Consider the following 12,735-nt stretch of genomic DNA (forward strand, 5'->3'; position numbering starts at 1 on the left):
TGGACCTGCACACGTCTCTTACAGAGCCCGTTACTCTTTGTCTATGTATTTCCCCCTTCTGTAGAGCTTTATTTTAACCATTTCTATCTCTGTAAAAATTAAGGTGAGGAGTGGTGATTAAAAAGTTCTAGAATTTCCGTTCCCCTTAGAGATAACCAATACTGAATATGCAGTGTATGGGTATGAAGTGAAGGACCACAAAATGACATCTTCATTGCATAGGCTTTCAGAGCAGTGAACCAGTGAGCCTAGATCATTTGTCCGTCCATTCAGCAAACGGCCAGCATCCTCCTGTGTGAGAGAGTAAACAAATAAGCATATATATGTCAAATGGTGATAAGCACTTGTTTTAGTTTCCTGGGGCTGCTGTAACAAAGTACCACACACCGGCTGGCTTAAAACAACAGAAGTTTATTTTATCACAGTTCTAGAGGCTAGCAGTCCAAAGTGAAGGTGTCGGAACGATGCGTTCCTCTGAGGGAGAACCTAGTCCATGCCGCTCTCCCAGCTTTTGGTGAGAGCTGGCTGTCCCTGGTGTTCCTCGGCTTGCAGATGGATCACTTTAATCTCTGCCACGATCTTCACATGGAGTTCTCTCTGTGCGTCTGTGTCCAGAGTTACCTCTTGTAACGACACCAGTCATGTTGGTTTAGGACCCACCCTGATGACCTCATCTTAACTTGATTACATCTGCAAGAGCCTGTTTCCAAATTAGGTCACATTCTGAGGTTCTGGGAAGGACGTGAATTTTGGTGAAACACTGTTCACCTCAAGACAGCACTACAGAAAATATTAAAACGAGCTAGTGGGATAGTGCATGCTCTGGGGAGATGGGCTTGTGATTTTATGTAGAAGATCAAAGAAGGCTCACTTTTGGGGTGTCATCTGAACAGAGAATTGAGGAAAGTGGAGGAGAGAGCCTGGTGGGTATCTCTGGGGACAGCTTTGCAGACAGAGGGAGCAGCGTGTTCATCTGAAGCAGAAGTGTATTTGGCTTCATCCAGGAGCATCAGAGAGGCCAGTGTGGCTGGAGGAAAGAAGTAGGAAAGGAGATCAGAGAGGTAGCTGGGGCACATGTCACGTAGGGCCTCCTAGACCTTTTTGCTTTTATGCTGAGTGAAATGGGAAACCACTGAAGCGTTCTAATTAGGTGATGATCTGATCAACTTCTGTTTTAAAAGGTACTCTGGCTGATATTGGGTAAGGTTGAAGTAGGCAGATGAGTTAGAGTTAGAAGGCTATTGTAGTAATCCAAGTGAGAGAGGTAGTGGTGGAGGTAGTGAGAAGCGGTCATATTTTTGATATGTTTTGAAAGTAGAATTGGCAGGTTTTGCTGATGGTTTGAATGTAAGATGTGAGAGAAAGAAACAAGTCAAGGATGACTCCCAAGATTTTTGGCCTGAGTAACTGGAAGGAATTGCTGTTCGCTGAGAAGGGGAAGATATATTGAGTTGGCTAAACAGGTCTGGACTTCAGGAAAAAGGTCTGGGTTATAAATACAAATCTGGGAGAAGTCACCATAGAGACAGTCTATAAAGGCAGGAGACTAGACGAGATCCTTGAGTAAGGGAGAGTTGTGGGATCTAGAGCACAGGATAACCTAGGTAGATGCACAGATAGTTCATGAAGGCAGCATGTAGCTATAGAGACAAGTGGGTGGCCACTGTGAGGAAGAGTTCATGGAGGAGGTTGGCATAACCAGAGCCGTGAAAGGCTGGATAGGAGAAGGCCCAAAGAAAGGGATCCTGGGTAAGGCAGCAGCCCAAGTGATGGGGCGTGCTTCTGCTGGGGTGCGAATGGGACTTCCGTCAGAAATAAGGGATTTTTGTCGCTGCTGTTTTGCCTCTGAAGTTTACTGTTGATGAGCATTTCTGCCCACTTTGTACCCATTTCTAATTCTCTTCTAATTTCTGATCATTTTCTAGATCTGTTTGTTTCTTCCTTTCCATACTACCACTATCCTAACTCAGGCTTTTATTACTTCACCATTGGACAGGCATAGCATCCTATCTTAATTGTGCTCAGAGTTCTCCTTGTTTAACTCATCACGTATGTTGGTACAGAGTTAGCAGATCTGATTATGGGTCAGCCCTTCTTAATCACTCCCTTGTCCTTGAAATTAGTCCCCATTCAAGGCTTTCTACAATCTGGTCCCACCGTACCATTCTGACCCATCTTCTACAGGTCCCTTCTGTGAACCCTGTACTCAAACAAACTGTATTCCTGCTGATAACCTTGTGACGTTGGCTTTCCTGCCTCTGTGTTTGCTCATGATATCCCTTCCACAAAGCATGTCCATTCTTTTTTCTCACCCCCCAGTCCTACTCTAGAGAGATGCTTGTGATTTAAGAGCTAGTATATCCTAGGATACCAATGCCCAGTAGTGGTTTTGTTGTAGTACGATTTATCACCAGAGATGCTGCTGCTAGTCTGCCATCAGTGGGACACGTAATCTCCATCTGTTTTTGTTCTCTGAATACTGCTGGGTAATAGCAATTTTTTTGTTTCCATTGTTGACTTTTACAAAGTAGCGCTTGGGAATAATAACAATTTGAATTTTTGAATTACAACAGAATTAATTCTCAGGTTCACTGGATCAATTCATAAATCTTAGCCCCATCAAAGAATAAGTAGAGAAAAATAATATCTCTGTACTTTGAGCCCTAGAATGTTATACAACTTTCTTCACAAAATCAGAAAAAGATAGAGGAAGAAAAAATGAAATGGGAAAAAAAGAAAGATCTGAGGGGTCCTTAAGGAAACATACCGTATAAACACAAGGCGGCATCATTATTTATCAATTTTTAGAAAGATTCATTACATGGAATACAGTTGTTTAGAAATATCTGGTACTTCGTATTTCCTTTTAAGAATGGCTCAAATTCTTGAGACATTGTAAAATGCTGTGTGCTGCCTCCCCTCCTCCATCATCTACGAAAGCACGTTAGCCAGTGACCGCCTGCTTCTCTCCTGGCTGAGGACTCTGCCTCACCACTCACTGTATCTATTCAACTGATACGTGAATTTCAGTTCCATTCAATTACCAACTTTTAATTGGATCCCATTGCCAGATCGGTCTCCTGTTCCAGAGTGTTTCCTCTTGGCTGCACTGTTACTATGGCTACTTGGTTCCTTCTGCTCACTTCTTGCATTCCTTTGATGACTTCCGCCCAGGTATGAAGCTAGACAGATACTGTAAAATTGCTACAGTACCAAACACTGTCATCTTGCCTTCTGCCTCCCTCCTGCTGCCTATCTGGAATGGGATCAAGTCTAGATGGTAAGGTTCTTAATTCTTCTATATCATTTTTATTTTAGTAAGCTGTGCCAAGTTTTAGAATTCTAGGTCTTTTGAAAATTGTGGAGACCCTCTTTTTCTGCTCTCTCCCTACCCCCACCCCAACACATACTGCCAAGCGTATGACATATAACATAAGCGAGCCAAAGAAATCACTTTCTCATTTGATGAGAAAGTCTTTCTTTAGTTTTCTTTCTTATGTTAGCATCATGTCTCAGTTTTGCACTTTAAGTGCACTCCTTCCTGGAATTGAAGAAATTACTCTGAGTGGATGTTCTTTGGTCTTTAGTTAATTGCTGTATGCCCTGTAAATATTAAGTGATAATCTCCAGATTTTGTGAGACATGTTTAGTGGGTTAAATTGGATGTTTTGATAAAAAGTTAAAAGACCATAGAATGCCACGGAACCCACCCATTGAACAGGACGCTTAAAATTTTCCAGCTGACTGGGGAACAGATCTGGTCTTACATCCACGTTATTTAAGATGAGAAATATTATTCATCCAGAATGAAAAAGACGTGTCATAATGTTCTCTTACATAAATTGAGTTTGCAACCATTGGGCTAACTGGATGCCATTTTTCTAGATTCTCATTAGCTAATGCTATCACCTTTTCTCTAGAGTGAGCTAAGACCAAGAGACCTTCCGTGTCATTCTTCCTGTGGCTACAAAGTAGGACTAACACAGTTAGCTCAAATAAAAACAAAAATAAAATGAGAGAGATCTTATAGTCTGCAGGAATGGATTCTGCCAATAAAGACTTTGCATTTGCTCTGCTCCTTGTGCCTGGGGTTTTAATTTAACACATCAATGAAAAGGCAGCATTTAAAAAGGGGGGAAAACACCCAGCAGGACTTACTTTTATTAGTGCAATTTGTAGGAAATTACTACATTTAATGAGAAAATCGTTAAGCATGAAAAAATGGGCTGTGACTAAACTTGTGGAGCTTTAACAGTAAGGTTTTAATTGACTTTTTTAGTTATTGGTAAGAAAAATAATAATAAACAGCCCGGGCAGTGTCTGTGGAGGTGGTCAGCACTTTATGTACCTTAGTTCAATTTCCTGTGCTGCTGCTCACGCATCATGTTATGGCGCTGGTGTTCTCCTCTGTGTCTTATCTATTGACTTTCTCTGTTCTTGAAAGGGAGGCAGGTAGCTTCTCTCTGCTAGATGAGGAAGTCTGGGGCAGAGGGTCTCTCGGAACAGTTTTTGAAAGGGGGCAGGACAGGGAGGAGGCAAGCACAGAACAGAACTGTGTCTGCTTCACAGGCCAGCTGCTGAAAAGCAAGACAACATTTCATGTCATTTTCAGGTTAATAAACCTTATACTTTTTTCCAAGTTCTCGGTTTCTTTTGTTGCCACCCAGTGATTTCCTTTTTCCCCGACAAGAATATTTCGCTAAAGACTGCAAAACTTAAAACAGGAATACCAGACCAAGGAGCACAGACATTCAGGCCAGGTTCTTCCTGGGATCTTAGATCCAAACTCTTTTGAAAGTGGAATCAGAAAGGATTTTTAAGAAATAAATCAACGTATTTTTGTCATTTAGAGGAAAAATATTTAGGATACCTTCTTTTTGCGTTTAACTTTTCAGAAGTGTATTTGACATCTGAAAGGACGTGAGCACTGTGAGAAGGGTTCATTCACGTCTGGTTCCTCTGCTTTGTCATCACGGTCCACACAGTTGTGTGGCACTGTGTGCAGAGCTTCACTGTGTTAAACCTGAGGAAGGGGAAATGTGTGTAACTCTGAAGATGTTTCAAGTAGAAGTGAAAATTATGTTTTTTACATAATTCTGTTTTTATAGAATTACAACTTTTAAAAAATTTAAATGGCTAGGAAAAGCTTTAAATATACTTGTGAACCTTTTCAGTGACTTTGAATTGAATTTTATTGTATCCTACCTCACTACAAAGAAGAAAAGAAGAAAACCTATGCATTTGCTCGTTCCTTATTATTTAAATTAAAGAATACCTTGTTCATTTCTGTCTCTTGGAAGTATCCCTCCCGTGCATAAGATGGGGCATCCACCTCTGTAGGTTCATCATAACACACTGTGCCCATGGCCCCTGGTCCACTCCTCGCCCTTCCCCTGTGTGCGCTGGATCTGCAGGGAGGAGGGAGGCAGAGCTGGTCTCTGCAGTTGCATTTCCCAGGCTTTCACATCTCCTGACTTCCTGCTGGGTTCAGCCAATGAGAGACCCTGGTGGGAAATAAGGAGGGAGGCAGAAGCCGGGGTATTTCTCTTTCTCCATTTCTGTGTTGGGCAGTATCTCTGGTCCTCCAGGGCTGCCGCTCTCATCACAGCCCTCTGAGCTCTGGTTATGCCTTTCTTTTTTCTTTTCCTTTCCTTGTACTGCCAAGGGATGCTAAGAGCTACTCGCTGTTGCTGATCTCTGGGTGACAGCACTGTTCTCAGTTGGCTTTACAGCTCTTCACCACCTGTGTAACAATTGCCTGCATTAAATTTCCTGTGTTAAATATTCAGAGAGATTTCTGTTCTTCTGGTTGGACCCTGACTGATATACACATAGCCTCTACCCACAATGGCTGATTTATGTCTTAGAGTAAAGAGACATAAGGAAGCCTGTTTGTGATCCGTTTCTGTTTCAGTTGTCTGTGTTAAACCACAGACTTGATTTCTTATCAGGCAAATGTTTCTTGGAAGTTTCTAGTTTAAAACGGTGATCATAATTTACATGTGGATTTAATTGGTGGCAAACTGGACTACTTGCTTAGAGTTTTGTTTGCTGATAGATAGTATTCCTTTTTATTTCTTAATGACTGACTTGACCATATACTTATTTAAGTGCTTGATTTTTATTGTCACTTTTTTATTTTGTTTTATAAAGATGCCATTGTCGTTGGCTATGTAAATCTGTTCCTAACATTTTAGAAATAATTTAACTGCTAACATCTGCAAAATGTGCACCTCTTCATGAGGTAAAATTCACACGAGGCACTGAGTTAGTGAGAAGACTTCAATTGGGAAACATCTTGAATGATGCCTGGGTTCAGCAAAATCGTTTGAGATGGCTTTCCAATCCTTTCTACATACTATGTGACAGATGAGTGAACCTACTGCTTTTTTGGCTCTGTGTGATGGAGGGAAAAAACCTGCAATAAATGACTTCCTTTCACTTTGTTGGAAACATCTTTGCAGAGGACAGGGGGAGTAGTAAGTAAGTGTGAAGTTGGGCTGACAGGCGTGTGGCCTTGGGGGTTTTGGCTGCTGTGTCTGTGCAGCAAGAAGGGAGGTGATTCATTCTCTAGACTGTGGATGCTGTCGAATGTTTTCTCTGGAAAGGAAAAGCGAATGTTTCAGATTAACCAAGAAAACTCTCCCATTTTCCTCTTGCATAACACTTCAGAATCTGGATTGCATTTTTGGTATAATACTGAAGTATTATTATATCGAGACTCTGTGTATCAGCAATCTGTACTCAGGTAAGATGCTAGGTTGGTATATAATGCCCATATTTAAAACCTCAAAATCCAGAGCAGACGTTTCTGAAATCCAGAATAGACTCCTTGAGATAAGTGATGACCCTTGCTTGACTTACTATCCCAAGATGGATGGCCCTTCCAGTGGCCATTTTTTATATTAGCTTCTAATGAATATTATTGAGCCTCTGAATAATTCTGAAAAGCATTTTGGTGAGTTATAATTGGGGCTGTGATTTACTGAGTTTGAGGACTGACAGGCCATTCCTTAGCTCTGTAATTGATGTAGAAGCAGAGGAAAGCACCCTGATGATGAGCATTTCCTTTATGGGGAGCAAGGAGGAAGTGGGAGTCAAAAGTGTAATCCAGCCAAAGTAGAATATTATTTTTGTCAGCCATTTCTGCATTTTACTTTTATTAAAAATGGCAGGGAAATGTGAAATGCCACCAAACTTTGGAAGAGAAATCCCTTGTGCACATCCCATTCTCATATTCGGTATGTTAAAGCATAATCCATCACAGCTATTTGCTGGTGTTAAATAGTTCATTACAGTCAGTGAACCACAAAATAGTCTAGACAGAGGGACAGAATTCAGAATCATGGGCCAGATGCACAGGCCATGTAACTGATTATTCCTAAAAGGGCAAATTCTGGTTCTTTGTATTCATTGGGTTTATTGGCGGTTTGGATATGTTTATCTACCTGTGTTCCTGAACCTTCTGGAGGAAAGGACAGAACAGTCTAACATGTACATAAGAAAACTAAATCCCGATAGGCCAACAGATACGTAAGGACTTCGATCTTAAATAGAAACTGGGTGCTGAGGCGCCCGCTTCCTTTTCTTTGTATCCCTTCTTTCCCACGTCATTACTGCAAATCGATTGTTGGCTTTTGCATTTGCTTTATTTTATTCTCTTTTGAATATTTTTCTCTGTAAGATGGCAACTGTGTGTGTGTGTATGTTCCATCTTATTTTAAGATAAAAATGTGTCAGGAAGCTGTGTTTTTTGCAAAGCATTTCAGTACCTGTTCAGTTGCCACATGGCCTCCCGGGTCCAAGGACTCCCTAAGTTTCAGTCCTTCATCTCTTGTGTTCTTCATACTCTTCCCTGCAGTCTTTATGTAATAATGGTAGGTGATATGACTTATGTAATGCTCTGTGACAGAGCAGACAGCTCTCCGCTTCACGTAATCTCCTCTCCTGGTATCCGTGCTCCCATGTCCTCCTGGTTTTCTCCTGTCTCCCTGACCATTCCTCCTTCGCCTCCTTTGTCTGCTCCCCTGCCTCTCTCTGCCCAGCCTCTAAGTGTTGCAGCTCCTTGAAGGCTTGGTCTTGAACCCTTTTTTCCTACACTTGCTAAGGAGCCAAGCTCCATGCTGCCTCAGGACCCTCACACATACTGTTCTTTCTTCTTGGAACCCCCTTCCCTCCAGCCTTTTCCTGACTAATTCCTGCTCCTTTTTCTTCCCCTACTCCTGTCCAGGGGCTCCACATACTGGGCTACTGGCTTTTCTTCAGACACGCCCTGTGCTTTCCCACTTCAGTTCTTCATATTTTTGCTCATTCTGTTTCTGCTGTATGATGGCAAATTCTGTTTTTCATTGCCCAGCCAAAAAGCCATGTTAATTCATAAAGCTTTCTTATAATCACCAAAGATTTTTAAAAATTGAGATCGGTTGACATATTTCCATAATACTCATGGGCCTCTTCACATTTACCTCCTGTTCTTACTTTTGTGTGTGTGTTATATCCCCTATGAGACTGTAAGCTCCTCAGTTGCAAGGATCTTATCTTCACCTTAATTGTATCTCCCTTAGGACATAGCATAGTGTCTTTTATGTAGCAGTGACACAATAAATATATACTAGGATAAATTAATGAAAATCACTAAATCAAGCAAAGAGAAACATTTATGTTATAGTTTGCTAAGATTCCCCATTCTTACTTCAAAGGAAATGAGAAACTTGGAGTCTCTGGGATTACCATTGGCCTATAAAAGCTCTTATTTGTGCCCAGATATGTAACTCTGAATGAGCTTTCTATCAAACTATCTGAGAAAGTAGGCTGATATAAGTGGTATAGGAAATATCAAGCATGCCTGTTACTTCACCTTCCAGGCTGAAGAAAGGAGATAGTTTCTGTTGCTTTGAGCTTGTTGGTTTTCTGCTCTGCCTACTAATCAGGGTGGTATTATTTACCTTGTTTAAAAAGACCCATCTGAACATTCTTTCTCTCTTTTGAATGGCTGTGGGGTATTAATTCCTGATGCAGGATACATTGGTAAAGATTTCTGAAATTGCAAGCTTGTCTTTCTTTAATCCCTTGGGTTTGTTAAGTACTTTATAATAATGGAGATCCTAATCTCCTAGTTGGTAGAAGAGATGAAGTGGTTACTAGGGATATTTTTCTCTTGCTGCAAAATTATCATATTAGAAAATACTTCATCCAGTTTTTTAATCCTTTCTACATGCTGCAGAATCCTTGGGAAATAAGTTGATGGCACCGAGTTTCATGTCTTTCATAAGGCATTGAGCGATGCTCAGGTCACTGATTCAGTTAGTGGCCTTTGAGGGCGAGCCTTGAAAGTGATTTTCATTAGTATTGTGTACACACACATTCATAACTATTAGAATGCTCAGATGAGGCCATGATTGTGACGGACATGCAGTCTTAGAATATCTTGACCATTCAGCATAAATTGCTGAATAGCCAGATAGCGAGTGGTTTCAGAGGACAAGTAAGAGGGAGCCTTTTGGCCGTGAATGTGCACATCTCCTTGGTTTTTCTTCTGCATAGATTGTAAGGGTCAGTTTTGATGTGCTCAGCAGCCTAAGTTCCCTGATGCCTGCATGTTTCTATTTTCCTCTGCCTTTTGTCATACTGAAGAATTGCTTGTTTGTGAGGCAGCCTCAAGTCACAACCCTCCTTGAAAACAGTAACATTATTAATATTTTTCCTCTTTCTGTAGCGTTTATGACATTGCTTGCGGACAGTTATTGTTTATTAAGTATTCATTGCTTGGAGAGTGCTGAGTGACATAGGGAATATTCAGGTTCAGCTAAGGGCAGAAGATGTGTAGCAAGGATTTCTCATTCTAAAGGGATGTTATTAAATTAAGGTGAGTGTTGGTCTTTGCTAATTTGACCTGGGACTGGTAGAAGATGGCATATCCCTGGCTCATTGCTTTTCCCTGTCTAGCACTGTTTGACAGTTACCCTGAGTGGAATTAGAGGGGGGTCAAGAGGGTCTGTTCTCTATGACTGTATCAGGAAGGGCAGTTTGAATAACGCAAATGGCCCTTAAATTCTGGGTGGAAAGTCAAACGCAACAGCAACAATTTTTACAAACAAAAACAGCTTAGTGTTTGAAATTCCGAAAGGAACATTTAGCTATAATTCTAAACACTTTAAAAGTTAAATTTTATTTATTGGGGCTGGCCCCGTGGCCGAGTGGTTTAAGTTCACACGCTCTGCTTTGACGGCCCAGGGTTTTGCCTGTTCAGATCCTGGGTGCAGACATGGCACTCCTCATCAGGCCATGCTGAGGTGGCGTCCCACATAGCACAACCAAAGGCACTCACAACTAGAATATACAACTATGTACTGGGGGGCTTTGGGGAGAAGAAGGAGAACACAAAAAAAAGATTGCAGCAGATGTTACTTCAGATGCCAATCTTTAAAAAATATTTTTCTTTTTTTGAGGAAGAATTAGCCCTGAACCAACATCCACCGTCAGTCCCCTTTTTGCTGAGGAAGATCGTCCCTGAGCTAACATCTCTTCCCATCTTCCTCTACTTTATATGATGGACGCCTGGCACAGCATGGCTTGATGAGCAGTGTGTAGGTCTGCACCCAGGGTCTGAACCGGCGAACCCCGGGCCACCGAAGCAGAGCACACAAACTCAACTGCTACGTGAGCTGGCCGGCCCTTAAATTTTATTTCTTGACAAGTGTCAATAGGTAGTACCCAAACTTGTCAAATACAGACTTTTGGAATCAGCATTCTGCATCTCCCCTCCCCTTCCTGCCCACCCTGCTGAGAGAAGTATGGCTCCGTGCTCACTGCCCGTGAGGCTCGTGAACTGTGACTTGTACTTAGAGGCACACAAGCAGACACTCTCTAACGAGCATCACTCAGGTCAAGAAAGATAAATGTATTTCCTTATGTTCTAGCGAGTCACCAGCTGATAAAGCACATTGAACAGTTTTTGGATACTAACGAGACACCGTATTTTATGAAGAGCATGGACTGCATCAGAGTCTTCCGGGAAGAAGCCATTGAGGTAACGCTGTCCTGGCCTAACCCTCTTCCTCAGCAGTGGAGCACTGTCACAGGGAGAGAATACACTCCACGCATCAGCTGGGCTTGGAAAGGAACCGCTGTCACTGTGAATAACGTGTGTGCCGAGAGAGGTGGAAACGACTAACGCATTTCTATCCGTGTCATTAGGGGGAGGAGAGATGGGCGTTGAGTGGGGTGTTTTACCCCTGGGAGTTAGCTTTTTATCACCGTTTGGCCCTGGCTGTATGATTCCTATTTGGGGAACCAGGGAAATTTCCATTGTAACCTCTGGTGGCCCAGTCAGTATTGTAAAGGATGGGCTATTTTAGGAGATTGATAGAAAATGTATACTGTTGTGATTATTGAGAAGAATTTTGTGAAGACAGGAGTAGGGATCTGAATGCCAGAAAAAAAGAACACTGAAAATTAATTACTTGGCACCCCACTCCATCTTTTGTGTAGGTTTTTGTTTGTGTTACGAGTTTTTAGAAAATACTTATAAAAATCTTCCAGTTCATTTCTGGGCTTTTATACATAAACTCTAGGAAAAAGTGAGCAAGTTTAAATTAGAAAGTATATTTTTTAACGTGGGTATACTTGTAGTGTATGTTCTATGTGGGTGTTTATTAAATATTTGGTGAGTGAATAAATTAATTCTTGGATTGTTTAGGTACTTAACAAAGAATGATAAGAAAATGAGAAAATTGTTAAAATTAGAATAGAATAAAATATTCAAAAGTAGATGATCCAAAGACCCTGCAGATAAAAGACAGAATTTTGGCAGTCAAGTCAGCGTAAGACTAAGCCACAGTCACGGGGAGAAGGATTTGGTAAGATGGAGATGGTGGCGACGTTGCATTGCTTTTTTAGCGCTGCCCTGGGCTAGATGGAGTATCTCGTAATACTCTGTGCACTCTTGCCACCACATGTCCTTCAAAGTACAAGGTCCCTGGGTTTCTTTAAAAAAAAAAGGGGGAGGATGAAAAGAGACTTTTAGAGACATATCATTCAATCTTAATGTAGAGACCTTTTTTAACTGTAAAAATGTAGGGGAAAAAAGAAAGAAAAACAAAAAGAAAGTTTTATAATTGGGAAAATGTGAATTCTGACTGGTTATTTGCTCCCATATTTTGTGAGTTGGTTTTGTTTTTTGAGTTTCTATGTATTTTAGATGTTACCTACTGAAATATTTATAGGTAAGCTAATATGATTGACATTTGCTTCAAAACGTTCTGAGGGCTGTGGGGGAAGACAGGTGTAGCTGAAACAAGCCTGGGTGAGTGGGTCATCGTTGAAGTTGGGTGAGGGCACATGAGCATTTACTAAATTATTCTGTCTTTCCTTGAATTTGTCCATATTAAAGGTTAAAAACCAAAGTACCAGCCGCCAAAAAGCCGTGTGGCTCTGGGAAGCTCTGTACCTTCCACAGATGGAAGGGTTTCTAGCTCCCAGCAAACGGCTGAAATTTGAGGTGCCAGTTCCCCATTTACCAGAGAAGAGCATTTTGTGTTGTTTTCTAAATGCGGTGGATTCGGGGTATGTAGGACTGTGGTCTGGGGGTGACTCGTTGTTGCGTGCCTGACTTGCCGCCTCCTCCGCCCCGCAGTCCTCAGAAGAGCAGCGCTTCAACAGTTTCCTGCGAGCCCTTCGAGAGAGGGTGGAAGCTAAACAGTTACATCACTTTTGGGAAATTGTCATTCAGGGTAA

At 41.6% G+C, this 12,735-nt stretch overlaps 1 protein-coding gene across 6 annotated transcripts in view; it reads left to right on the forward strand.

Moving 5' to 3' along the window:
• The window catches only part of XRCC5 (X-ray repair cross complementing 5), a 92,663-nt gene that overhangs the window by 66,421 nt on the left and 13,507 nt on the right, over positions 1-12,735 (forward strand). For all 6 annotated transcript variants that reach the window (XM_005610589.4, XM_070269248.1, XM_005610590.4 and 3 more), the window contains exons 17-18: positions 10,920-11,029; positions 12,635-12,731. In XM_005610589.4, coding sequence (XP_005610646.1) covers positions 10,920-11,029; positions 12,635-12,731 — 207 coding nt within the window. The remainder of the gene's footprint in view (positions 1-10,919; positions 11,030-12,634; positions 12,732-12,735) is intronic.

The sequence above is a fragment of the Equus caballus genome, chromosome 6 (assembly GCF_041296265.1).
Source record: "Equus caballus isolate H_3958 breed thoroughbred chromosome 6, TB-T2T, whole genome shotgun sequence".
Lineage (NCBI taxonomy): Eukaryota > Metazoa > Chordata > Mammalia > Perissodactyla > Equidae > Equus > Equus caballus.